Here is a 26,744-nt window from a genome sequence, read left to right on the forward strand (position 1 = left end):
CCAGACGACATCATAGTGACGTAACAAACCATTTGTTAAACCGCACATGTTGGGATGTTTGTAAAAGCTTGTATCAACCAAATCCTAATTACTTCCGTTACTCTGCATTCTACAATGTACAATGATGTTGTAAGCTAATTAGAGCGTGATTGAGTAGACGAAGTAATTTATACAAAACCCATCTTGGTCAACTTATAAAATGTAATCAACTTAATCTCCTAATGAGACCCTAATTCGTTACGACAGAAAGCTTTTTATTTTTCAAAGCAAGCACACAGTCACGAAATTTAAAATAGAAGCTAATATCGTTCTTACCTGCCACGATGTTTTGTACCGATTTGGCATTATTGTTTTGCTATTTTCTCAGAACGAGAAACGTGTAAAGTCAGTCACTCAATATTTCCGTCATACTTCCCGGTAAAAGGCGAATGCAGTAAACAGTAGGGGAATAAATGGAACGGTTTGCTACATGTATAAGCCATAATAGTCTTACAGTAAAGCTTTGAATATTTTTGTTTTGTCTTAGGGGTTGTCGCATCGGAAAGTCGGGCTGAAAATAAGATTTGGACGGATCTTTATCATGATAAAAGTGATTTTTCATCTGTATTTTAAAGGAAGTTGATAGTTAAGTGAAAATGAAACAAGGTGTAAGACAGGACACAATACGCTTTAAAGATTTGGTCCAAGGAAATGAAAATAACGATATACGTAAAAAAGAACGACGTTTCAACGTTTTTTTATCACCAAATAGGTTTACATTATATTTAGTTACTTAATTTTTTAAATTACTACCAAGATTTCAAAACAACCAAGGGAATTTAGCTGTAATTTTTCCATTCGCATTGTTCCATGTTGATTGAGCTGAACAATCCTAGATTCCTAGTACAAGGTATTGAAGCGAGATGGAAAATGTTCCCACAGTTCGACTACAAACTGGTTATGCCATGCCATTGGTCGGGTTGGGCACTTGGCAGGTTTGTAAGTTCCAAGCAATTTTTTATTGTGGAGCTAATTGCTGTAGTTTTTATCCGTAGCCTATATTTCAGGTGAAGCCATGATACTTCAGTTCCGTTATATCCATCGCAACATCTGTTGTTGTAGGCATACGTATAAGCTAATATTATAAAGAACGTTTTATGTGACATTTTTGTTGGTTATTCTTTGATAGATTGAAACCTATATGTTGCAGTGCTTCAAATCACCTTGCCTACATATTGTATTTGATAGAACGTGGAGCTTTCGGCAAGATATGGCCGATTGTTCAACTGTTACACTCTTGCTACGAAATGATAGAAGTTGAAACAAAAAAATAAAAGTAAAAGTGACGGTTTCTTCTGGCTCCAGTAAGGTTTCCTTCATCGATTGTCTTTAAATTTCCAGCGTTTTGGTGTTGGCCGCTGGGGTTACTTCTATGTTTCAGCCTACATGCAATAATTGCGCCTGTAGGAAACTCGCTTTGTATAGTCCTATACTATACTATAGAGCAGTCAAAGCAGCATGTAATCTGCACCATTAGAATGAAGCCTATTGTAAACTGAACCCAACGCTATTGTCCTCGCTACGTTCCGTGTACTACATCTAAAGTTGTCTGGTATATGCAGCACTTCCTCTCTTCTGATTTATACTGATAACTTTCTCCACATCTATACACTCCGACGCATTTCTTAGTTAATTTACGCGACGTTACACGAGCTGTGATATTAACGATTTATTTTTTATTTATTAACCAATGTCTCTGCTTTTTATCACTTTCTTTTCTTTTGCAGTCTCTCAAGGAAGAAGGGCAGACAGCGGTCGAGTGCGCCATCGCGTGTGGATATCGTCACATCGATTGTGCTTGGATGTATCAGAATGAAAATGAAATGGGCAAAGCAATTACAAAAGTGATCAAAGAAAACAAAGTGCAAAGAGAGGAACTGTTTATTACAAGTAAAGTAAGTTATGCTGGGGAACTGTGGAACTGGACCTAATCCATAGACTAAGAGTTGAGCGAAAGAGTTTTTGTAAGTGTCTACTCAAAAAGTCGCTTTCTATTCAAGGTCTCACTGTCACATTTTGAACGCTGCATTGAATATCTTACACTTTAGCTCTCTTATATTTAACGCAGCTCTGGAGTATCTTCCATAAGCCTGAACTCGTCAGGACTGGGTTCATGAAGAGCTTAAACAAACTGAACTTGAAGTATTTAGATCTTTATCTAATTCACTCACCATGTGGGAATAAATACGTTGTAAGTTTTGCAAAATATATTTGTGTCACAAAACTTTATAGTTATTTATTTATCGTATCTTGTTAACTTCCATTTTCTGTGAGGACGACGAGACTATAATACCGAAAGGATCAGATGGCAAGACACTTTTTGATGATACCGACTACGTCAAGATATGGAAGGTAAAAAAACGTTACAAGAATCGTAAAATAATCATCTAGTAAATGATTAAGACTAATCTGAAACTTGACTTTTTACCATTGAAAGATTTGTTGACGTTTCTATTACTTTTAGGTGCTCGAAGATCTCCAAAAGGAAGGTTTAATCCGCAGTATTGGAGTATCTAACTTAGGGTTACCATATTTTCGTGGCCTAAAATCCGGACACTCTTTAGTGCCCACTAGCGGTTTTTAAAAATGAGGTATGAACACATTGTCTGTCAATATGACGTCACACTAGCAATGCTTTGCCTATCCATTGTATACCGGAGTGGATTTTTGAACATAGTGTCGTGAATTCACTAGGCTATTGGACTATTTCTGATTTGATCTCTAGGCTAGGGTTAGGCTATGGTGATCTCTAGGCTAGGCCGCTAGGGTCTAGGTCAGACTCGTCGCGTGTAACGTGTTGGACACCTCTGATTTACAGGATTATTCCCGCAGTTCTAATTCCCCCAAAACGCCCATCATAAAATTCCGGACATTTGAGCATTTTTTAAAATTCCTCCCGGACGCAAAATTTAACCCTACATTCCGGACATGTCCGGAATTTTCCGGACGGTATGGCAACCCTAAATTCTAACTTCAATAAACATCAAATAAACCGAATTTTGAAGGAGTGTTCTGTTCCGCCGGCTGTCAATCAAATTGAAATTAATCCATATTTGGTTCAAAAGGACCTGGTAGATTTCTGTAATAACAAAGGAATTGTGGTAACGGCCTTCAGCCCTTTAGGGTCACCTACAAGGCCATGGTAATTAACTATGATTGTTTCACATATTGGTGCTTTGAATTTGTCTGTATTTTGTTTTTTGCAGTATACGCCTAATATATTGCCTATTTGCTTTTTCCCGCAGGGTGAGCCCAGAGGAACCAGCGTTACTAAAAGATCCTAGTCTCGAAGAAATTGCAAAAAGATTGGAAAAATCGGTTGCTCAAGTCACTTTATTCAAAGGAAAACTGTAGTTATTCCTAAAAGCACTTCACCAGACTGAATCAAGTCCAATATTGAAGTGAGATTATAATAACGTTATAGAGTACATAGGACAGGAACAAGGACGATTGAACGTCTTATTTGTATTCACTACTTCTTCCCTCTTTCCAGTTGTTTGATTTTGAATTGACCAAAAAAGATATGGATGCCATCGGTTCTCTCAATCAAGACTTCAGAGTGCTCGCATGGCCGTGGTTAGTTCTTATTGAAGTTTTATTTCGTGAGCATATTTATTATTTACCAGATAGACAATCCTAGTTGACCAGATTTGAATCGAGCTTATCTTACCTCGTAACTTATAAGGCGTTAAAGTAGGTCGACATATGGGCAACAGGTTTCTAATCAGTAATTGCTAAAACGACGTTTCCGATGATCTTCGATATGACGTGGTTTAATTTTATTTTACAGGCTTGTCGGCCACAAGTACTATCCATTCAAGGAAAATTATTCGGAGTAATTGCGACACCGTATGGTCAAAAAGTTTCTGATATTGATGTAACCTCACCATTCATTCATTCATTCATTCATTTACTTCGTAATTATCGCTCTTTGTTATTACATTTCTTGCATCTGTGCTGCTCTCCGAAACAAGTGCGCGATTAATCCGGTGTAACATATACCCTGCCTACTAAAGCGTATTAGCGTTTACTCAGTGAATAATGCAAAATTGCCTACATCTTCAAGTTAAAAACATCGCTGTAATACAAAACAACCCAAATTTTTGGAATTGAAAGAATGTTGTAATAGCTCAATACTTTTCACAAAAAGGTCAATGCAACTATAGAACACTTCCATTTGACGCAAACATAAATACTAGACAGTGAACACGGAACAGTGCAAATAATTTAATCAGGGGCGAATTTCTCAACGCGGTTACGCAGACGGCATTACGCCGTTCAAGTCTATGCTTACAATGTCAGTTCATATTTAAGTCAGGTACGAAAAGATGCAACAATCTTGACTCATGTTATTTTAAGTTGATGTCTGCAACCAATCAATTCATCTGACATGAGGACTTATGCAACTGATGAGGAAAAAAATCATTGAAATCTGACATGCTTCTGTGTAATGATTAACTGTACATAGTATATGAATTTTTCAACACCGAACATGTCCGAAGTTAGGGCTATAAAACTAAAGCGCCTGATTGGCACGAATCGAAAACAATTTTGTCTATAAGCAGGCATTTTACCGGCTTTATGGATCGCATGCTTTACAACCCTATCTGTACCCTGGAATAAAAAGCGTTAAAACAATGCTTTGTTCGAAGCGAGATCGTCGACTTCACTTGGATTTTTTCTTGTTTCTTTTTAACATCGTGGCTTGGGGAGTGGAAGCGGATATGATGATCTTCCCGGGAGGCTGCATCCAAGGCTCCCCATCCACTTGTACAGCAACTTCCGCTTTTAAACTCATTTTGATGAATTCTCCCTGAGCAATCCTGATCCCCGTACGGAGGCCGCTGTAAGCCTGACTCTGGACACAGAAAATCGCAGGGTGAAAATTTGGTTATAATTGCAGAGAAATATTTCAGATCGCGGCTGCGCTAAAAAAGTTGCAACCAACGCGATGAAGCTGACCATATGCGCGACTCCTCCAAATCCTAAAACCTCAAGCAATCCATCACCAAACGAAGGGGATTGGAATCTTTTGCTCGATCCAGAACCCCATGGGTTTGAACCTGCGCCCCAGCTGTAAAAACACAGTTGGATTTTATTCCGGTTGTGTTAACGAAAAACGATATTTCTGATATAAAGAAGATAGCATTTAAGAACATGTAAAGAACTGATGCTTTCACCGACAGTTACCTGCCAATATTAAGAAAAACAAGCCCTCGTATAGACGGAAGGTTGACTCTCTCGTTATCCACTTCCAATTCAATTACATTGTTGAGGTTCATCGACCTACTGGTCATTTTCTTCAAACCAGCTTTGAAATACAGGGCTTTGTTGCGAAACCTTCAAAACGTTCAGATTTCGGAATTTAGGCGAAGAAATAATAATTACAAAATCCTGTAAAATGTTAAGTCATTTGGAACTTAAACGCAAATCAAAGTCAACAAGAACCATCGTTGAATCTAATAGTCAATGACGATGCACATAAATGGTTTATATTCTCCTAAATAACCTGCTAGTGCATTTCTCAGGGTTTCCTTCTCTGGCAAGATGAAAGGCGAGGCTGAGTTCGGCGTCGATTCCAATACCTAAGTAGTTGCTCATGACAAGCATCTTAACACCATCGTCTTCAGTTTTCTAAGAAAACAGGAGGTTGTCATGGTTAGAGCAAGTTGAGAGCAAATTTTCGCTACATCAGACTTCAGTCTTCCAACTTTGATACATGCTGATGCACATGACGCTTCGTCATAAATCACAGACCAAGTAACCAAGTACTGGCAGCATACAGAGCAAACAAGTTGTAATGTTACAAATATATTTCGTTAAATGTCACATTTATAAATCGCAATATAAGAACTAACTTTTAGTTGTTTCTCCTGTGTGGCGTACGTTGGGGTAAGCGGTAAGGACATCTTCTTCTTTCCTAAGTTGGGCTTTTGGTAATTGACTCTGTCTGATGAGATGCTATTGCTTCTTTCATCAAACTGAATCGATCTGTCAAAGAAACGTTAAGATTAGCTTTAGCAGAAACGATACAGCTTTTGCAAAGGGTTGATGACACTTGAAAGAAATCAAGTGCTTTCGTTAAGAGCGGTTTCTTCAGACTACGCACGATATACAGTTATACACCGCAATATCACGCACAGCAGTCAGTTTATCCATTACTTACACGTCTTCCGGAAGAGAGTGGAATCTTTCGTTTTCCACCACTACTGGAACATTGTTCTTGATCAAAACTTCTACATTTTCAGTATCCACTGAATTCTCTGTCCGGTTGTAATCAAGTACGGGCAGAAACTCTTCTGCAGAAGGCGACACGCTTTCAACTGAAGATGATGAAGAAACATCCTCATCCAGATTCAAAGGCTCCTCCAAAGCGTCTAATTGTTCAGTGATGCTGTCTACGTTTGGCTCGATAGTCGAAATGACCAAATTTTCTTCTTTGTCATCATCGTTTAAACGCAATGAATTGACTTTGCGTTGCCAATCGGGGTTAGCTTCTTCGTTTATTTCACTCGGGATATTAAATCCAACAAAAGGTCCAAACTCTAAGTCGCTTTCACTCAAAATATGAACAAATCTGTGTTTGTGACTGTCCCGCGTTCTTGCCAAAGGAACATTATGTAACTCCAAGCTACCGCCTGAAGTTTCTTCAATGTCGTTATTTCGTAAAATATTTTCTGCAACACTGCATTTCAGGTTATCAATATCGCCGCTATCACCCGTCTGCGCATTTTCAACGGAATCGGTGGCTTCAATGCCATTTTTGGATAAAGAGTTAGAATTGTCAATGGGTTCATCGTTTAAAACAATAAGGTTGTTTTTAAGGGGTACCGCGGTGTCGTTAAAGTTCGTTTCGCCGTTTGACAAAGATACACCGTTATTAGTGTCATCCGTCGAAGTGACCTCTTTTTCCCGCAGCGCGCTGACAGATACCTCAGGAATAAACGTCGGCAACGTTGACGAAACCAAGCTATGTATTCCCATGTGAACATTTTGCGGCTTTGATTTGTGGTTATGGTCGCCACCGACACTCATGATGAGATTCACAGGTTTAGACGCCGGCACTACGTCTACGTCCTCGTCTTTAAACGACACCGCGTCCGACAGCAAGAGTGGACGACTTTGTTCAGTTGGCGGGACTTGGTTGCTGCTGATGTTGGAGTCGAACATCACATTCCATCGATCTAACTTCACTTGGTGAGAGTCTATGACCTGTAACACAAAATATTATCATTCCCTGAACATGCCATGCTTGTAAAAATCTTGCGGTCGAAATCAAACCGACCACAGGAACCAGTGGAATGCTGTTATAGAAATAACATTATACATTAGTCGTGTATAGCTCACAAATTTCGCAACCAAAATGCCAAGCTAAATTAATTATTCAACAAAATCAATCGGTTGAAATAATTATAGCAGCAAACCTGCGCTAAGATACCGGGGATGCTCTCTCCGCTCCAACCGGAACCAAAACCTAAAACTCTAGCAAGGTCGTTACCGGTCCCGACAGGAAGAACCGCCACGGGTGGATTAGGGCAGTGCAGGTAGCGTTGCACGGCTTCAAGGTGAGACAGGACCCAGCCAGCCGTGCCGTCACCGCCGCACACAAGAATTCGAAACTTGGCCAGCTTTCGGAACGCGTATAAACTACAGACAGTTAAAGCAACAGAAAACATTTAACTATAAATAGCCAATATCCATTATTCAGCGTATCGTAAAGTATTGGTCATTGAGCATTAATTAATCATTACTCATGCAAGATGTCCGCTCTTGCTTCCCACGTACCCAGCAAGTGAATACACAATTTCATGAAATATTTAAACCAATAAAGTACAAGGGATTATGGGATGCTGCTCACCCCGGTAGGGCTCCACCTTTTTCCATTAAAAATATTTGATATTGATTGAGATGTTCTTTCATCTGGACTTCAAGTTGACTTCCCTGCCCGCCGCCACTTTTGCGGTTGATGAAGACAACAAGAGGCTCGTAATGCTCTTCGTCGGAGCATGTCGGCTGAAAGCAAATGATATTGATTGTGCTGATAATAATTAATGGTGATAGAGTAGCCTACAAACATTTCGTTTTAATATCTTACGCCCAATGACATGTTGAAATATCTTAAAAATATAACGTATAAAAAGAATAATATTTACTGTTGTTAAGGACACTTGATCGAGTAACACTTGGGTGGATGCATAAAACAACGGTTAAAAAGTTAGGATTGCCGTAGTGCTAATTTTCTACAGCATTGTTTAACTTTTTATGAAAAAAACTGCAAGCACAACATACATACATATATACATAACACAGTGTCATGCTTAGTTTGTAGCTTCCAATTAAACAGAGACCACCTTTACCATGAATTCACTATTTTAAGACTGTTTGTTCAGAATTATTATCCGTTCACACTATTGTCGCGTCCAAACGAAAACAAAAAATATATAAAGGCATAGCAGACTTCGCTTATAGTGGATGGGTATATAGTGAATAATTGCCTGGACCGGAGGTTTCATAATCTTTTTAGTGCATTCCAGCCTCGGTAACAAGGGATTCATATCGCATGCAACGGTTACATTTTTCACCCCTTAGGGATATAACACAGCAAAATACATAACGTAGTCTGTATAATGGACACATTGTAAGAAAACATTTGTTAAGAGTATAGGCATTCTATTTCAAGCGTTTACTGCAAGCACAAAGTTCGTTTACAGCCCCATTATTTCGTCATTTTAGGCTGTTTTCGTCAATTTTAGTTTTCCCCAGTTAGCCATCTTACTACCGGGCGAAGTAACATCTCAGTTGTGACTGGTTAAATCTAGAAGGGGGGAACTCTGTGGTGCACTGACCAAAAGTTGTCCGTACATTCCGAAATTCGTTGCAGACAAGTCCTTCTTACAAAGGCCAAACAATCCCAAATCTCGAAACCCTATATGTTTCTTGAGGGTTAACGAAATGCTGTGGCGGCAAGACTCTAGGACTATTTTGTAGATCGCACAAAAAAGAAAGGCCGACCGTTGAACAACCGTATGTTGTATCAAATGTTTACAGTGATAACTTTAAGAACGGTACAATACAACACTGAACTTACGTTCTTGTCAGACTGAAATTTACTGCATCTTCAAGTACACTAGGAGAGCGCGGTGCGAAATATGATACGTAATACAGTCAAATCCGGTTAATTGCATTCTGGATAATCGCCTAATTCGTTTTATCGCATAAAGAGCGCAAGTCCCAAGCCAAAGTCTATCATTTGTAAAGATAATACTTCGGTTTATCGCATAACGGTTTATTGCATAATCCGCTTAATTGAATAAAAATGAAGGTGATTTATTCGAATATTCAAAAGTTTTTAAAAGATAAAATTGAAAACAACGCGCACTTTTGCTTTGCGACTTCTACTGCGCTTTGTTACAAACAATGAAACAGACAATGCCAGATTTAAGCATTAACACGTGGCTGTCAATACGCAGACATTAGCATTCGCACTGTTTTAGTTCAATTTAAGCGTTGCGTAAAGAAAGCGTTGCGTTAAGATGATGCCGTAATATGTGAAGAAGTTTTACGAAACAAACAAGTTGAAAAAGACGACAACAATAAAGGAAGCTCTGCTGACGCAATCGCTGTGACAACATCAAAAAATGAAGAAGTTCTGCATGCACTTCATACAATTCGCCGACGACTACAGTTTGAAGGGGCGGACATGGCCACATTTGTTCGTTTAGAAACACAAATGCAAGAAAGCATGTTTTCATGTTTTGCGTGTTTGAATGAATGGATGATCGCAATACACAATAAACGTTAGTTTTTTGCGTGTTGACGTCTTTACACGTGACCAGCTTCGCACGTCAAGTAAGACAATAAGAGGAATTTGCACTTTCGCATAAACGCATAAAAAGGCTTGGCAAATTGACTATGCAATTAACCGGATTCGACTGTATACATGGCAGGTTCGGGAGAGTGGACGATGCGCCTAAGGTCCATAATGGATTTTGCATTTTTGCGAATACAACCGGGAAATACCGTGAGTTCCGAATTATCCACTATAAGCGTAGTCTACTGAACATACAGATACTGCATACAAATTGCTTAAATATAGTTTTGAAACTCATAAAAATTTACCGGTAATTAAACATTACCATCAAGCAGCAAACATCACATAGTATGCGCGGCGAAATTAGATAAGAACTGTTCAAAGTGAAGTAATGCATTTAACTGATCAATGTATATTAAATATGCAGAACTACATGAACGTAGTAAAACAGACAATCTTGTTAGCGGTCGGCACTTTATGCAAAACGAGTCATTTTTAGAACTGGGACGACTGGATCCATATTAATTACTTTCCTTTACGACTTAACCGAATAAAAGTCAATTCGATTTTCTTAAGTCCATCTCCCAAGACAGGTATTCACTTCAAATAACCAAACATCAGGTTTAGAGATCACAATTGGAAGTGGGCGTACTGCGGTTCTTAGGAACGAGAATTCACAGTTGAATAGTTAAACATCAACCGAAACAAGTGAGACAAATGTTTTGGGAGTTTGAATTCTAAAAATAAATCGTTGGTGGGTTCTGCTTGCCTGCATCAATAAACTGGTTTACTTGCGTCAGTAAGGTGAATGGACAGTGATCGATAATCCGCTAATTTCTTTCCGGGAATTGTCTTTCAATATTTACTGTCGTTGCTGTTTACCGCCATTGCTTACAGATAACATAGGACGGGGAAAATGTTTTCCAGATAGATACATTTAATGGGGGAGCGTTTGATAGGAAATTTTCCAAGAGCATTTGTCGGGTGTGTGCAAACAATAACAAAAACTGACTATCTTGTCAATAATACAGCTGAGAAAAGCATATTTACTTAGTTATTGCGTCGACGTGTTATTTCTACTGACCATGCTTATAAATGGTAAAAGAAGAAGTTCTGGCTCTGTTCCTTGGAACCTTGTGACTCGAAAGAGCTTCACAGCGGTCGAAGCGGACGTTCCACTGAGGAAGGTGACAAAAAAGCAACCTGCAATTTAAAACGAACTGTATCATTCACAAAGTTATAATTCCGATCTAATGTATTTAATTTGAACAAAAAATGCTTTACACACGAACCATAAGCGGGAAAGACTGGGCCGATTGACGTCTTGTTTTCTAGTAAAATATAGGTGCGGATAATTAGTTATGAAATGGTATTAATAAAAACTCTACTGTATATTGTACTACAATAATTTAATTCATTATTTTGGTCGAAGTCAATTCGTTAATTGTAATACTTAGTACAGAAACTACGCGTGAAGATGGGTTACAGCCAACGGTGTAACATGGTTGGTTGCTTGCTAGCAAGTGTTAAAGTTAGTTAAGACCAACGTCATGGAAAGTAGGAAATTCTAGACACTGTGTTAGTTCCAACAGGCAAAAGATTCACCAATGTTAGTACAGTAAAACAACGTGCGTAGTGACACCTCAGCGTTTAAACTAAGACGTACTACTTCCTGTGACGGTGACGTCATAGACGCGCGATATTAAAAATATAGAGCAGCAGAAAAAAATGCAACCAACGAAACTGCGCGAGACCATGTCAGGCAGCTTCTATAAATATCGATCTTAAAGTGGTTCACAACACGAAAAAATAGACCCTAACAATAGCAAGAATGTTGATGATAATGTGATGTCAAGCACTCTGCAAATGCAGTTTTCAATTTAAGGTGAAGTGTTACCTGTACATTCAACAATGCCTGTAAAACATTTTTATTCAGACCTCATCTTACCAATAATGTCGTATATACCAAAGTTTCGTGCTTAGTTCGTAGTTTTCAACTAAAGTGACCACTTGGGTCATAAACTAGGTATGTAAATAAGTATTTGTTTGTTAAGGATCACCACATACAAAATTAAATACAGTCTATTCACATGAATGCAGATTTTCTAAAAAAAGCAACAGTACTGCAACTTCATAAATAAATTCTCAGTGTAAGTAACAAAAAAGCAGACACATATGCCAGAAAGTAACAAAAATAAATGCAGATTTCATGTTTGTTTAAAATGAAGTATATTATGAAAAAATAATAATAAATATTACCATAATATAAATATATTATGTCATGACATTTTATAGCTTACCTACAGTTGCACATTGTGTAGCATACCACACATAGCGCTCTCTTGGTAAATTGCATTTCAGTCCACCAACAAACAGAACCAGTTCTTTTGATTTAGAAAAATTCCTTCGAATTGCTTTATGGTGTCCTAAGAACCAAAAATAATTGTTTGTATGCAACAAATATACACGTTAACTAAATATACCAGAAAAGATTATTCACAAAGGTGAGCTGGTGGCAGTACTAAGAACTGATAGTTTTAAATCTACAACAACCGTCAACTTACGTTTCTTTGCACTAGCTTCATTTGATTCACTTGACATGATACCTGAAAACAAAAATCTGTAAGCTTCTCCTGTGACAATACTTTCTACAAATTACTGGTAACAAAATAAACTGTAAATGAATATGAGTAAGGTTTGAGCATGCAAGCCACCTAGTTATTAACCTGTTGTCGAGTCAAATTAATGAATAGTAAGTCGGTCAGCATCCAGGTAAGATCGCGCGCAACACTACCTAACAGTCATTAGCAATACTTGCAATAAGAAACATCTTGGAATTTATTATTAAACAAGAAAGAATCATTCATCGCCCCAGGCAACAAAGAACATCAGCGCAACTGTTGCTATACTTAGCAATGACTCACAAGCAGCAAGCGAAAAAAGTAATAGAACCAGCACACATACCACAAGCCTGGCATCAATCATTAAACTAATCTCCTTGACCTTTGTATAAACAGATTTCAGGCGAACTTTCAAGACCACACCCATTTTAATTTCTTAATACTTAACAATGTTTTGAAATCATGTTTAATAATAATTTACAAACACAACTTTCCACCATGGGTGTATTTATACAATGCCTATGTGTAATTTGTCACACAATACGAAAGTCCCAAAATGAGGTAAAAATATCGTCTTGCTCGTCACTCCTGCATGAGAAATGAGACCAGCCATATACCAAATTTCATACTTGGCCTATTCACAAAATGTAATAACACACCCCTGTCTTACTCAGTTCTCAACACTTTGCATACGGCACAGTCTAAACCTCAACTTAATCGGCAACTCAAGGTTGTGTTTTATACTGCTGTTGTTGCTTACCGAGCTGTGAACCAAGTATCATACCTTACAACATACATTATTTTTTGAATTAGGTAAATCTGGTGGTGCCGTTGGTTTGTTTGTATAGACAATATTTGTAATTACACATTGCCAAGATAGCTGTTTCTAAACAGTTAACAATCTACTGACAAAATGTTTTCCAAGTACTCTATAAGGCAACTAGTCCACCAAGATAAACAGTTAATTATAAGCAAGTGGGAAAAATGAGGTCCAACTTTGGCTTCTACTTTGAATTAATGGTCAGACATTACTGTGCACGCCTACAGTATCATTTACAACCAGCATGATGTAAAAACCTAATTGCCCAGGATAACAACATGGTAATACATATCCCAACATACATTGATTTTAAAATTAGAGGAGGAAACAGAATCAATTGCACAGTCATAACCTTTCTAAATATAAATGCAACTTATATGACAATACAAAAACACTGCAAATCACATGCATAGACTAATAATAAACTTGTTTCTAGTCAGTTGCACTTTACAGCTTTATCGTCTAATACAGAGGTGACGAACCTGCGGCCCGCGGGCCGCATGCGGCCCACCAAACGATTTGACAAACGCCCATACATGCAAGGCATATAGGACTTATAGGAATTAGGGTTGCCATACCGTCCGAAAAATTCCGGACATGTCCGGAATTTAGGGTTAAATTTTGCGTCCGGGAGACCAGCAGTCTTGAACGAAGCGTCCGGTGAGACCAGCAGTCTTGAACTTTCTTTCACCTGTTTCTAATCTTTGCGCAATGCGATATCAAAAGCTGATAGCACAATTGAGTCGCAGCAGTATGTCTTCAATAGATTGCCGCACTCAATCGATGTATTTTTTGCGGCCGCGGGAGCAGCTAAAAATCTGCCAAATGAAGCGGTTGTGCTTGAATGCTAATTATTATGCAAAATGTTAAAAAAATTGTGCGGCCCGCTTGCTCAGCCGTAACTGACAAAGTGGCCCGCGTCATCGAATAGGTTCGTCACCCCTGGTCTAATATGTGAGCTAATAAACTACCTACTTCACGATGACACTTACAGCATCAATATAAACAATGCAGCTCCATATATAACTTGTACTTATATGTAAATTTAAGTGTACATTGTTATGTGTGTTCTGCCCAATTCTTGGTGCAAGCCATATCGATCATAAAAGCTATGTGTACATGTCGATTTTTACCTTGCCTAATGGCCAAGAATTAAAAATTTTTCTCAAGGTATACCGGCAATGATCCAGTAGTAATCATTTTATGCAAAAATAGGATTTTAAATGAAAAAATTAACAGTAGGGCTTTAGGTGTTTCTTTAAAATAACTGAAATAAATAGGAGTCATGAAAGTAAATATATTACAGCCCAAAAACAATATTTGGCTTTGCTATTTTCTACTCTCGTACGTCACTAAAGTATATACAATCCTCAAATGAGAAGAAAGTAGCCTATGTCATGGGAATTGTTTGGTTAACCGTGCCTACTGCCTATAAATAAATATGTATGTTGGATAAAACAACTATGACGCGTTCACATAACAACTTAAAAACATTACATGATATATTCGGAAACTTTTTAAAAAGGAAATCAATATGTGTAAAATATATATACACTATTAAGAAAAGGATGAATTTATACTAACGGGCAGTTTTTATACAGAAATTAATGAGCTTTTTATGAAATTTAGAACATTACTAAACAAGGATAAAACATTGTCAAGTTTTCATTAAAACAAAGGTTTCAAAAGCAGTTGGAAATGTGTATTCCAAACAAATAAATGTCTTATTTTTGAAAACAAACCTGCCAGGGATACAAGAATATTGCATTTGCAAACAATATACAGCGAACTAAAGCTTCTTTGACTTAATAGACAACATATTGATTTGTACTTTGAAACAAAATACCATAAGTTACCATAAAACAGTAAAACCCATTTTTGTGTAATTTACACAATTAGCTTAAGATTTCAAGACGGTTAACTTGAAATACTGATATTTGTAGCTAATAAATAATAATCTATAGCAGGGCTACTCAACTATTCTTAGTAAAGGTCCAGTTACAAAAGTTCAAAATTTGCTTAGGTCCGTTATAACTCTCATGAAATAACTTACAGTCATACAAATGTATTAAAATACGGTATTTAATATAATAATTCTCTGGATGGGTATTAATTTATCACTTACATACTCGTTGATTAATTGAATAAGCAGGAATAACAAAACTAATGATGAACGATTTCATTTGCGTAAATATTAAGACATATAAGGTCCGGATCCAACACTGAAAAGGTCCGCATTCGGACCGCAGTCCGCCAGTTGAGTAGCCCTGATCTATAGTATGATAAGGCTAAACAGAAAGAGAAAACAAAAACAGGTGGAGCATTGTATCATATATCACAAACTATAGCTTTCACGTACTTTTACGCTTTCCAGGGATCTGTTGTCGAAGAGAAATATATCCATCTTCATTGGTTGGTATGGAAACATAAGCTGATGGCAACATGAGGCCTTCTTCTGCTGATTTTGGCAGCTGGCATGCAACTTCATTACTTATCTATGACACAATAAAGCTATGCTTATTTACTTTGAATATTATTTCCACTACTAAATCTGTTTCTTTAACTTTCATTAGTACAAATATTGACAACCTTCAAACACTAAAAACAGCTGGAGTTTGCTCACTTGCACACTTCAACAATGAAAGCACGTTGACTGATATTTTATGTTTTTCACACAGTTCTGTTCACATAAACAAAAACATTGACTAAAATGATGCATTAAATGGTCGTTAACATACATTGCCCATAAAGGAAAGAAGGAACAGGATATTATATCATAAATAAAGGCCGTGCGTCATACGTTTGCAGCCGCCAGAAACTCCCTTTACAACCGTGAATTTATACAACAACTATTTATATATCAGTACCGAAAGTAGGGGTGCACATTTTAACACAAAAAATTATTAAAAGCGAAAGCAAACCAATCGATTTTCATTTCACATTGTAAAACTACAAATTGCATGCGTTAGTTGTCATTGACCAAACCCCATCATGTAATTTTTACAGCAATTATCTAACTTGAATCAACATTAATAACATTGTAAAAGTAAAGATAAGGCATTGTTGAAGTTTGTTGAATTTATTTAAACTATTCCGACATGTTTTAGAATAGCTGGGTATTCTGTAATGAACATCACTAAATGAAAGATTACACTGGTCAACAGCCAATTTGCTTCTGAAACGAATGAGGTCAATCTTGGCTAATTTGGGGTCACTGATCTCGAATATCAACTTTAAATTTGTTGATTAGCTCTAGTTTTTGAGATATGGCACCATGCCAAAATGTGCTTTACTTGCTAACGCGGAAAGAAGTGTGCGTTTATCTGTTGTAGCTTACATCTGCCAGATAGAGTTGGGCATTTAATATATTTTTTTGAAGGTAGATGACGTTTCTATTCATATTATTTTTATTTTGACGTATGTTTGAGTTGGGTTGTTTGCTTGCTTTATGTGTGTAGTCTGAACTGCTCTTTCTGCAGATGCCTCGTAAATGCATAAAAAATGCAGACAATTTCTACTAGTTTTGTGGTTAAATAAATTTTTCTTCACAAAAGCGAAGTATAACGGCTGTGGTCAGGAAAGCAAACCTTGTATTCAACTTGTATTTTGGATGTAAAGTTGGTGATCAGGACAAGAGTTGGGCCCCTCACATATGCTGTAGCTCCTGTGGTGCAAATCTTTGGCAATGGCTAAACGGAAAAAGAAAATGTATGCCCTTTGCTGTTCCAATGGTTTTGAGAGAACCTACTGACCACATTAGCGATTACTACCTTTGCACGACCCCCCCCCCCGGTTTGTAAAGGTTTGTCGAGAAAGAAGAAGCAAAGTATTCAATACACAAATATTCCATCAGCAATTCGTCCCGTACCGCATGGAGAATTACTTCCTGTTCCTGAGGTACCTAAAGAATTCACGTTACGTTGAAACACTATCTTCCAAAGAACCACACCTTATATCTCAAAATGAATTGCACGATCTTATCCGGGATTTGGAACTACCAAAAGTTAAATCAGAAATTTAGACTTCAGCTCTAGACTACAGCAATGGAATCTTCTGGCAGAATCATCATCTTCGAAGACGGTAAATTTGAACAAGTGTTATTTGACAAAGAGAAAATTGCATGGGAAGCGTTTAAGTTGCAGGCCACAAAATTCTTGGGGAACAAAAGAGCTGACAACTACACGGAATTGGTGTAAATCTCATTAAAGCATACAGATGCATGGAGTGCAATATGTCACTGAAGATACACTTTTTGGACTCGCACCTGGATCTTTCCACCAAACTGTGGAGATGTTAGTGATTAGCATGGTGAGCGATTTTACCAATGCATATCTTCAATGCAAAAGAGGTACCATGGAAAACAGAATCAATTAATGCTTGCTCACTTTTGCTGGATGATATCTAGGGATGCTCCATTAACCGTATACGAGTTACAGGCCAAAAGGAATATAACAGATAAAATAGATTAGAAATTTATATTTGGAAAGTGGCAGTTATTTGTTGCATATGCTATGCTGAAATAAAAACGCTTGCAATTATTACACTGTTTGTAGATTGTTACTGTTGTGTTCAATAAAGTGCACCAAGGCTTGCCATATATAGATCAACATACAAAAAAATTTTTATCTTTTAAACTAGAGCTAATCAGCAATTTTAACCAACATTTTTGGATTCAGCGTCCAAAAATACATAAGAATCAATTGTTTTCTTAACGGAAGCAAAAAATTTTTCAAAAATTGTTGACCAGTGTTATTATTCACTCAATGTTATTTTCACTTATATTTTTTGAGTAACTTCTACAATTTTTTTAGCAAAACATGTTTTGTTTAAAGCATTAGGATTTATTTACCAAGTCTTTGACTAATTGTGCTCTAATTTCATTGGTGTGTATTAAGAATAAGTAAACATATTTTATTTGCCATCACTGAAAACTATCAGATGTGAATCAACTTAGAAATAAGAAAATTTGGAACTTATTTGCAAAAACTATTAATATAGCAGAGTATGACACTCTCAAAAGTGCAAAGTTCAGTTATACTTGTAAACATACCCAAACTATACTGTGGTTACAAGTGAAAGATGTTTTAAAAGGCTTACCATGTCGCTTGTAAAAAAAGTGTAGTCCTCTTGCCAACCGACTCTTCGTAAAGGTTCATGGCTGTTGACAGCAAACATAACTGAACTCATTGCACATACAGTAGTTTACATGGCTTGTATTGGCCAGACAAGACTTAAGATTAACTTTGGAATCGAATAACCTAAAAGGAAAAATAATTTATTTTGCCAAAGTTTAAGATATATTGAGGAAAAAGTATGTAATACATTACAACCCAGTATTTCAAAACAAAGAAATCTAATGTAAAAATTAAGGTTGTCAAATGATATTTCTAATAGCTAAGTATGCAATTTTTACTAAGGCTAGTAAACAATATATATCATGAAGATGGAATGCAAGCAAGTTTATGTACTGACTGTTTAGTATTGTTAATGTATATCTGCCAATACAGTACAAGCATAGACATGAATAGCTATGATGTCCATTTGGAAATTATAAAAAACAAGTTTCTGATGATTAAGTATCATAAGTACCATGATGCTGTTTCTATATGTAAAGTTACATAAACTATATATTGCACAGATGATACACTTCTTTATTTCTGATGTTATTTAACAAATCTGATATCACCATTTTCCAACCAAAAAGATAACTTTTTTAAGTGTGGTACCAACAGCAAACATGACACTTTTATAGTAATATATATTTTTGGAAAATGGACATACGTATACTCAAGAGCAGGACAGCCCACTACATTAACCGTAGGCGATAGTTCGCCAGTAAAAAATTGTTAGGATAACCTACTATCAGTTTTTTGGACTTTTGTACTTTTACGCTCCTACTTAAAGATTTTGTAGGTCAAATTATTGAATATGTCATGAGTAAGTTGCTTAAATAATTATATAAATATACATTTATAGTAATCTGCGTTAAGGTTTCTTTGTGGGTCAATTGGTCGATAATTTTGATCGGGCCATTGTAAATGTAGCATAGTAGCTTAAAAGTATAGCCTAGGTGTTGGACAATCCTGCTCAAGAGTATAAAAAGATTCCATTCACATTAAGTGGTCATGTGGTCTAAGAGAGATAAGCCTAATCAAAAATGGACGCAAATTTCAACCATTATTGTGATTCTCACAAACCTGAATTTTGCAGGCAGATCTGAGTCAATTTTATATTTTCTCAATATTAAGAAAACAATTTAAACAAACGGTAGAACAGAACACCGAAAAAAATTGAACCCTACGAGCACTTTTTTGGCTTAGGCTAACTGTAAACACAAGCTAAAAGTGATTGCATGGTATAACCGTAATCTAAAAAGTCCAGACCGAACTCTAAGCCCAGATTGGAAAGTCTGCTGTTTTTGGGTGAGAAATTTCCGCCACAATAAGATGAAACAATAGCTATTGCATGAACAATAAATTTTAATCCCCGGTTGTGCACTTAGCATACTTTCCAATCTCAATCTGGTTCTTGGCTAAATCTCTAGTCAATCGCCCACACTCAGGGTAACTTGGTTGTTACGTCTCTCATACTTTTACACTTAGGTTTTCCACATTTAGGTTTCAATGGGAAGAAATTAAGAGTTACGGTAATTTACGAAAGAAAATTTAGTTTCGTAATAATTTCCTAAAGTTGGTCCTAATTCCTGACAGACAGTACAGAAGTAAAAGAGACCCACCAACTGAAACCTTGACCATTTACCCTGTAAACTAAATTTAACCATCCGTGAGCGTTTTCTCTCGTCATTACTGCCCATTTCAAACAATGAAACCTGAAGATGGTACTTCGAAATTTCAATTTTTTCAAACTTCCTCCACCCCACGCGTCACCTGGCTGACTGAGTGAGGAGAAACCGGTTACTCAATGGTCATTACCTCTGCAAGGTTCACGCTTCTGCTGATGTGTGGTCCACATAGGCTAATAATGTGGTTTACTGAGACCATGGGAACCTCTGTTACAATAGTGCGCTTTAACCTATTGTCTACGCCTCTACGGGCTGTTCCGACGATGTCTAATGTCTATTGCCTTTAGCGATTCACTTAATGTCGTCAATTTACCGCTACGTGCCGCCAAACCTCCATTGATTAAAGATTCTAAAAAGAGCTTTGTAGCTGGAGTAAAGAGCTAATCATTCTACCAGTGTTGTAATGACTCGAGTCATGTCAATGAGTTACGTTTTTTGTTGAATCGAGTCAATTGTTCCCTTTTTATAAAAAATTGATCATGTCCTGGGCCGATCTACTTGTAAAAATGCCGAACTGTTTCAGTTTGCTAATCCGCCCTTGAATTAACCTTGACATCTTGAGGCACGCTGCGATTAAGTGTAAAGGAAATTTGGTTACTTTAACTTAAGTTTCGTTGACCTGGACTGCTTACTTAAGTGATTTAGATTTTAAAATTAAATTGCAGAGTGTTTGCACAATGTTTTCTTGCACAATAAATGCAAGTTGATATAACCCGGTCCAGATCGTGACGCAACAATTGTAATCGTCACTTGTAGGCCTGTACGTGATTCGAAATGTGTTTGTTTTGCTATAAACAACTTTTGCGTGAGTTTACCATATCGAAAAACGTGGTGTGCTATGTTTAATAGCGTTAAAGATTCCCGTCCTCATAATGTTTTCAATAATTACAGTATATAAAGCAGTGAGGGTTTTTCTAAACGTGTTTTTGACATTTCTTCCATATTAATCTCAAACGTTTTCAAATCCTGAGTGTCATCGTCAATGACAGTTTGTGTGAAGGTTTGTTTGTTGCTAATGACAGTTGACAGTTTGGCAATGTCAGTCATTGGGAAGTGCAGAAGACGTAGCAATGCTTCCTATGGAGTCCGTTGACATGCTTTCCCGGAATATTTTGGATTTACAAGGTATAGAACGAAATGCATCAAATTTCACTTTTTTATTGTCTGGGAATTAACTTGCGAAGATTTGCTACCTCTTAGCATCATTTCTTGCCCAAATTAACTTAAAACTTCAAATACTTGACATTCAGATTAAATATAGGCTTTGGTGTTTGCTGAGCTAAGCACTCACGTATTTAGAGGAGGGGTATCGGACCATATGCGTTTTTACATCTTTCTTTTCTATTGTTATTTCCTTTTGTTTATCGCATTCCTTTGCATGCAACCGCTTATCGGAAATTATCGCAAAGTCATTGTATATACCCAGTGCCGGATTTACCCAATAGGCTACGCAGGCTGAAGCCTAGGGCCTCAAAATCCAGGGGCCTCGAAATTCAATTTCGAAGTTTGGGATTGATGCCGCTTTAATTGCTTTAGAGAACCTTACGTCGTATTTTTAGGGCAGGGGTTCGTCTTTTGGACATCTTGACACCTTTGGTATACCATTTTGTACCAAAGACATCCCAAAATTAAGAACATGCAAATAGTGTCTTGTTTTTTTTTTTGTTTTTGGAACATTGGTTGCTTTGCACGCACAGTCGAATCTGACTTCAAAAATAAAATAAAGGGCCTCACAAATGGAATAGCCTAGGGCCTCTCATGGTCTAAATCCGGCCCTGTATATACGTTACTAAATCCTTTTAGGCTATACGGCGTTTCAAAATCGTTTTAGAAAATGCTTAAAAATTGTACTCATAATTTAACAGCTATTGTACATTATAAGCATTCAAAACGTGAAAAATTTATTTTGAGGCAGCTTAAAGTGGTTTTTAAAACGTAAAAACCAAAAAATTTTCGATCCGTGCATTTTTCGCCAGGTGAACAAACGTGGGAATTTTTGACCGGGCTTTAAAAACATTTTGCCCCCTTCCTTTCGTCGCAATTCTAGATACTCCACTGAAGCTAAGCATAATAACGAGTAAATATTATTCGCGTATGCAGTGATGTGTTTCAAACTGCATTGAAGTGATCCAAAATTTTTTTTAACACCTAGGTCTAAAACTCCTGCATTTAGTCACCCCACCCCAAACGTATGAAGCAAAAATGTTTGGTTTTTATGTCTTAAACCGACTCAAAATAGGCTACTGTTAAATGTATTTGCATTGTTTTACGTACAACAGCTGACAATGTACGGTGAACAACTTTGTAGCGCTTTGTATAATAACTTTGATACTTTAATAACCTATTCTACTTTCAGTCTCATAGCTGCAATAATTCCTGTCTCGCAGTCCCCCAAACTCAAAATTGTTATTTAATAAGTTATTCATGAGGAATTGAAGTATAACTCGTTGACCCCCTGTCAGCCTGTGCCACTTTCGCAGTCCCCCCAGAGGCATGCGGACCTTAGTTTGGGAACTACTGCATTATGCAGTGCAGTCAAGCAATATGATAAAGTGACTTGAGTCATTACAACCAGGGATGTCCACTATGAAATACCCAATCGATTTGAAAACAAATAAATTAATTAATTATTCACATAAATTATTATGTTTCTCAAAAAGTATTCAAAATTAAAAGTCTTGATTGTTTTTACGGCAAAACGTCAGCTAATAGTTGGTTTTGGTGAATAGTTTGATATGAATTGGAATAAAGGAAAACTGAAAATATTTTGCTTGTTTGCAATAAGATGTTAATGCATATTGCCAATCAAACTTAGTATAGAAACAGGCATACACTGTTACCAGCATTCATGTTCATTTCATCTGGGTTTTGATTTATATCAATTGGATTACAGTTAAACATATGTGAAAAACTAATTTGCAAACAAATGTTTAAGTTCATCAATTAAGTTTATAAATATTAAATAACAAGTATGTTCAAACAAGCAACAATGAGATTCCAAACAAAATGAAAATGTAGCTACACCGATGAATAACAAATGAAACAAACTCCAGTACAACATATTACTATTAGTTGCAACACGCGATGAGCAAACAATAAACAAAAAATTCAAATGTTCACATGAACAACATATACAAATAATGCCTTAAAGGTGAGCTGGTACATTACGTAGACTTTCAGGGTCTTTTAAAAATAATAATCATAAAGCAATCTGGTTAAAAACGACATAAATTCACATAGTACACTTAAGTATCTCAAACAATTTTGAAGCTACATATATAAAATGCTGCATACAATATGGACCTTCTCAAACACAAACATATCTTATTAATGAAGCATCCATATTGTCTAAAATGCAGCAAGTGCAACTAGCTGAGAAACTTTGAGTTTTGCATGCGATACAGTTATGAGAAAATTATTATCACAGAAAATTACAAAACACAGTTATGGCAATTTTGGACCAAAATAAAATGAAAACCCAACTACAAGGCAATACAAGAATTCCACTAACTATCCAAACACCTTGCGTTTGTATTTTAGTTCAGTATAGTTTGTCGATAATAGAACCATAGCATGTAGCAAAAACCAAACATCGCCACCGTCACAATTTTGGCTCAGCTTTAACCAGTTTTCCAACCAGTACACATTTGCTTCATATGATAAAGCAGCACTATTTAAGCCTCGCATTAATGTTGCAATTTTGATGTCTCCATGGCTTAATTTATGCAAAAGATTTTCTTTTCTAATTTTATCGTCTAAAGAAAGAATGAGATTGGCATTCTTACGCAACCGATGACACTTCCATGGTGAAGGTTGATATGGTGAAACCATAACTGTCCGACAGAAAGCACTCAAAAGTACATTCACTGTGTTGTCCAAGTTGAATGGGCTTTCCATTGCTTTGCAGAGAGGTTTGAAGGATTTTAATAAAAAGTTTGTTGGGATAGATCCGGTGGTAATAGTGTTGCAAATGTCATCAAGAATGTAACGAGTATTCGGATTAGGATAATTTAGTTTGTGATAGTTCATGTGATTCAGGATTATACCATAATAAAGTGCCCGCTCTTGATGAATCTGCTGAAAAAATGTTATCCTCTGCGATTTTGTCCAGAATGACAGCGGCAAAACATAACGTGGAAATAAAGATACAGGCAAAATTAACAGGAAAAATCCAAAAGGCATCATAAGTATTGGTAGCAATGGAGCCATTTTTATGAAGTCTCGGTTGGTTGAATGGACCACCATTTCTTCATTGTAAGTTGTATGAGCATTAGGGTCCATTCGTAATCTGTTTCTCACAACAAAATAGATTTTTAAATCTGCCCAGAGCACCCTTGCTCCTGCAGTCAACATATCAGCATACTTCTTGCCTGCAGGCGATACAGAAGCTAACCAATCATCAAACTTATAAGCCAGTTTTGTAACAAAGTTTTTTGAGTCTCGCTTCAACGAAAGGCATTGTGTCGATGCTGAAAAATTTCGGTGTTGCAAGGAAATCCTTTCACAATTCAATGTGGTTTGGTAAGCAAAAGTAAGTGCGGCATTATTGTTTAAAGGTACTGTGGGAAAATGATCATTTCGAAACAAAGTGGATCTAGCACCGCTCAAACCGGTGTGCCAACCTGTCTTGGCATGTCTTAAAAACAACTTTCTGGTACTGCACAACACGATTACTCGTTTTAAGTTTCCTCCGACCTTGTTACACCCGGTCAGTGTATAATAGGCCATGTTTTCACATAACCTTAACCTTTTACTGGCATGTAGTCACTGACACAGTACGGCAATAACGCTGCTGTAAGTCGAAGTCTCGAAGATGATTGTGAACTCAATTGCATGCAGGGTTGCCAGATTTTGCAGAGCAATATATACCAAATATCAAAAAATTATATACCAAATGTATACCAAACCAATCTGCAAAAATATATACCAAATTTATACCAAACAGATCTGAAAAAGCAAATGAAACGTTAATGTAAAAACACTTTTTACACACACACCAACTTTAGGAGTAATTTTTGAAAGCTATCTAACTTACAGAAAAACGTTACTTTGACTGTTTAATTCATAATATGACTAGTTTTATTGATTAGTGACTATTGTTAACGCAAAACACTGCAGATCAGTTTTAGCCCACATAAATGGGTTCTGGATTAGCATTAGTTTCATCATCTGCAAAGTTTGCAATAAGGTGCATCTCCTCCATCACTAGATTTAGAGATCCAAGGAAATTCATGAGACCATTCTGAACGAAATTTTCGTTGACCATCATAACGTGGTTTCCATTTCCTTGATGCCATTATTATTCAATTTTGAATTTATCGTATAACGCCTTATAAACCAACTAAATTTAGCGCCCAGCTACCGTTTTCTCAAGACGGCTGAGAACAGTGAGTGACAGTCAGCACTCAGCAGTTCAGTTTCAGTAAATTCAGTCCTACACTCTACTGTTAGTCTGTTACTGCAGGGTTGCCAGATTGTAAAGTAAATCTGTGGTAGAAATTCAGAAACAGTTTTTTTAATTTCAAAAATATACCAAGAATATACCAGTTTTCCAAAATATACCAAACGAAAAAATCGCATACCAAACAGATTTGAAATATTCCAGATTTCTGGAATTTGGTATATAAATATACCAGTTGGCAACCCTGATTGCATGTGTTTACTGTTTTGATCACGGCGTTTATCGCCTCTACCGACTGAAAATAAATTGCGTACATATCACTAAGGGCCGCTGTAAAACATTAATTTTGAACAAAAAAGATTTAAATATTCCTAAAATTATATTTTTATGTAAAAGGTCGATAAGATTTTCGTTTTTATTTTAATAAATCTATGCTACAAATAAACAAAGAATAACAAATATATAAAAAATAAATATAATTTTCTCGCAGCGCGTTGGAGCCTATTGTAACTTTGCAAGAGCTTCATGAAAAAGGTTTTTCCAAAAAAATTAGAACTTATTGGCAAAATCTTTTATTTGATGAAAAAAATTTTAGCCTTTACGTCTTTTTTCTCGGTGCGACTGTTTAAAGACTGAAAATACTAAGGTTTGCAGGAAGCATATTTACAGTAGCGTAATTATGGTTTATGTATTCAAATTCGCAATTATGAGTATCTTTTTACTTTTGCGTACATTCATGTCTCACCATCACAAGCGAGAGTAGCCGAAAATGATGGTTTTCAAGTTTTATTGATGTTTTGTCAATGTCAAAAAGTACAGTTTATTGAAAATCGACCAGCTTGTCCCAAATGAAATCGACAACAACAAGTTTCAGAACAAAACGCTCAAGGCTACATAAATTAACAACGTTGTTCCAATCGCAAGTCTAATACGTGTTCGTCCACTTGACATGTGAATGTCGAACAAGTAAGCTCGCTTATTTCTGCGAAGAGGCGAAAGTCAGGTGTGATGTCTTTTAGACAGGTATAGCCACTTCTAGAAGTATCTCTATATAGATTATAGCCTGACCAAAATAGTGATCTAGGAAAGGGTATAATAAAAAAGAAATTATTTTTCAAGTCTCCATGAAAAAGGTTATTTGTTGCGACTTTAAGTGGAGACAGCATAATTTATGACAAATTGTTTTGTTGGTTCAGTTAGCCTACTTGCTTTTTTATTTTGAAAGCCTTTTTGTCATATTAATAGGTCAT

The 26,744-nt window shown here is 36.6% G+C and overlaps 3 protein-coding genes across 5 annotated transcripts; 1 reads left to right on the top strand and 2 right to left on the bottom strand.

Annotated features, from left to right (window-relative positions):
• Positions 1 to 522: 522 nt before the first annotated feature.
• LOC143458615 (aldo-keto reductase 1B-like) lies at positions 523 to 4,139 on the top strand. Its single transcript, XM_076955425.1, has 9 exons — positions 523 to 974; positions 1,767 to 1,934; positions 2,108 to 2,230; positions 2,314 to 2,391; positions 2,504 to 2,551; positions 3,006 to 3,181; positions 3,285 to 3,440; positions 3,533 to 3,615; positions 3,830 to 4,139. Exons 1-7 carry the CDS (start codon positions 903 to 905, stop codon positions 3,391 to 3,393), a joined length of 774 nt encoding a protein of 257 aa, XP_076811540.1. The 5' UTR covers positions 523 to 902; the 3' UTR covers positions 3,394 to 3,440; positions 3,533 to 3,615; positions 3,830 to 4,139.
• Positions 4,140 to 18,596, bottom strand: LOC143458612 (diacylglycerol kinase theta-like). Of its 3 annotated transcripts, none has more exons than XM_076955421.1 (14): positions 18,389 to 18,596; positions 15,651 to 15,786; positions 12,415 to 12,456; positions 12,151 to 12,276; positions 11,143 to 11,181; positions 10,935 to 11,053; positions 7,898 to 8,052; positions 7,464 to 7,686; positions 6,206 to 7,251; positions 5,898 to 6,030; positions 5,549 to 5,673; positions 5,230 to 5,379; positions 5,002 to 5,113; positions 4,140 to 4,897 (listed from the first exon to the last, which is right to left on the bottom strand). In XM_076955421.1, the coding sequence occupies exons 1-14, from the start codon at positions 18,476 to 18,478 to the stop codon at positions 4,706 to 4,708; spliced, it is 2,688 nt and encodes an 895-aa protein (XP_076811536.1). In that variant the 5' UTR covers positions 18,479 to 18,596; the 3' UTR covers positions 4,140 to 4,705. The 3 variants fall into 3 exon arrangements, with proteins under 3 accessions (XP_076811536.1, XP_076811537.1, XP_076811538.1); XM_076955422.1 differs by lacking the exon at positions 18,389 to 18,596 and adding an exon at positions 15,881 to 15,950; XM_076955423.1 differs by lacking the exons at positions 15,651 to 15,786; positions 18,389 to 18,596 and adding an exon at positions 12,577 to 12,758.
• A 4,353-nt stretch (positions 18,597 to 22,949) lies between these two features.
• LOC143460912 (LETM1 domain-containing protein 1-like) lies at positions 22,950 to 25,625 on the bottom strand. Its single transcript, XM_076958593.1, has one exon. It carries the CDS (start codon positions 24,819 to 24,821, stop codon positions 23,604 to 23,606), a length of 1,218 nt encoding a protein of 405 aa, XP_076814708.1. The 5' UTR covers positions 24,822 to 25,625; the 3' UTR covers positions 22,950 to 23,603.
• Between the last annotated feature and the right edge of the window lie 1,119 nt (positions 25,626 to 26,744).

The sequence above is a fragment of the Clavelina lepadiformis genome, chromosome 5, assembly GCF_947623445.1.
Source record: "Clavelina lepadiformis chromosome 5, kaClaLepa1.1, whole genome shotgun sequence".
Taxonomy (NCBI): domain Eukaryota; kingdom Metazoa; phylum Chordata; class Ascidiacea; order Aplousobranchia; family Clavelinidae; genus Clavelina; species Clavelina lepadiformis.

Bases quoted from the DNA above. Each gene is read 5' to 3' on its own strand.
- LOC143458615 (XM_076955425.1), top strand. From the start codon at position 903: ATGGAAAATGTTCCCACAGTTCGACTACAAACTGGTTATGCCATGCCA. The intron at 1,935-2,107 runs GTAAGTTATGCT...TATTTAACGCAG, and splicing joins AACTGTTTATTACAAGTAAA to CTCTGGAGTATCTTCCATAA. The intron at 2,392-2,503 runs GTAAAAAAACGT...TATTACTTTTAG, and splicing joins ACTACGTCAAGATATGGAAG to GTGCTCGAAGATCTCCAAAA.
- LOC143458612 (XM_076955421.1), bottom strand. From the start codon at position 18,478: ATGAGTTCAGTTATGTTTGCTGTCAACAGCCATGAACCTTTACGAAGA. The intron at 12,277-12,414 runs GTAAGTTGACGG...TTTGGTTCTTAG, and splicing joins TGAAGCTAGTGCAAAGAAAC to GACACCATAAAGCAATTCGA. The intron at 7,252-7,463 runs GTTTGCTGCTAT...TTTGTGTTACAG, and splicing joins TCCCCGGTATCTTAGCGCAG to GTCATAGACTCTCACCAAGT.
- LOC143460912 (XM_076958593.1), bottom strand. From the start codon at position 24,821: ATGGCCTATTATACACTGACCGGGTGTAACAAGGTCGGAGGAAACTTA.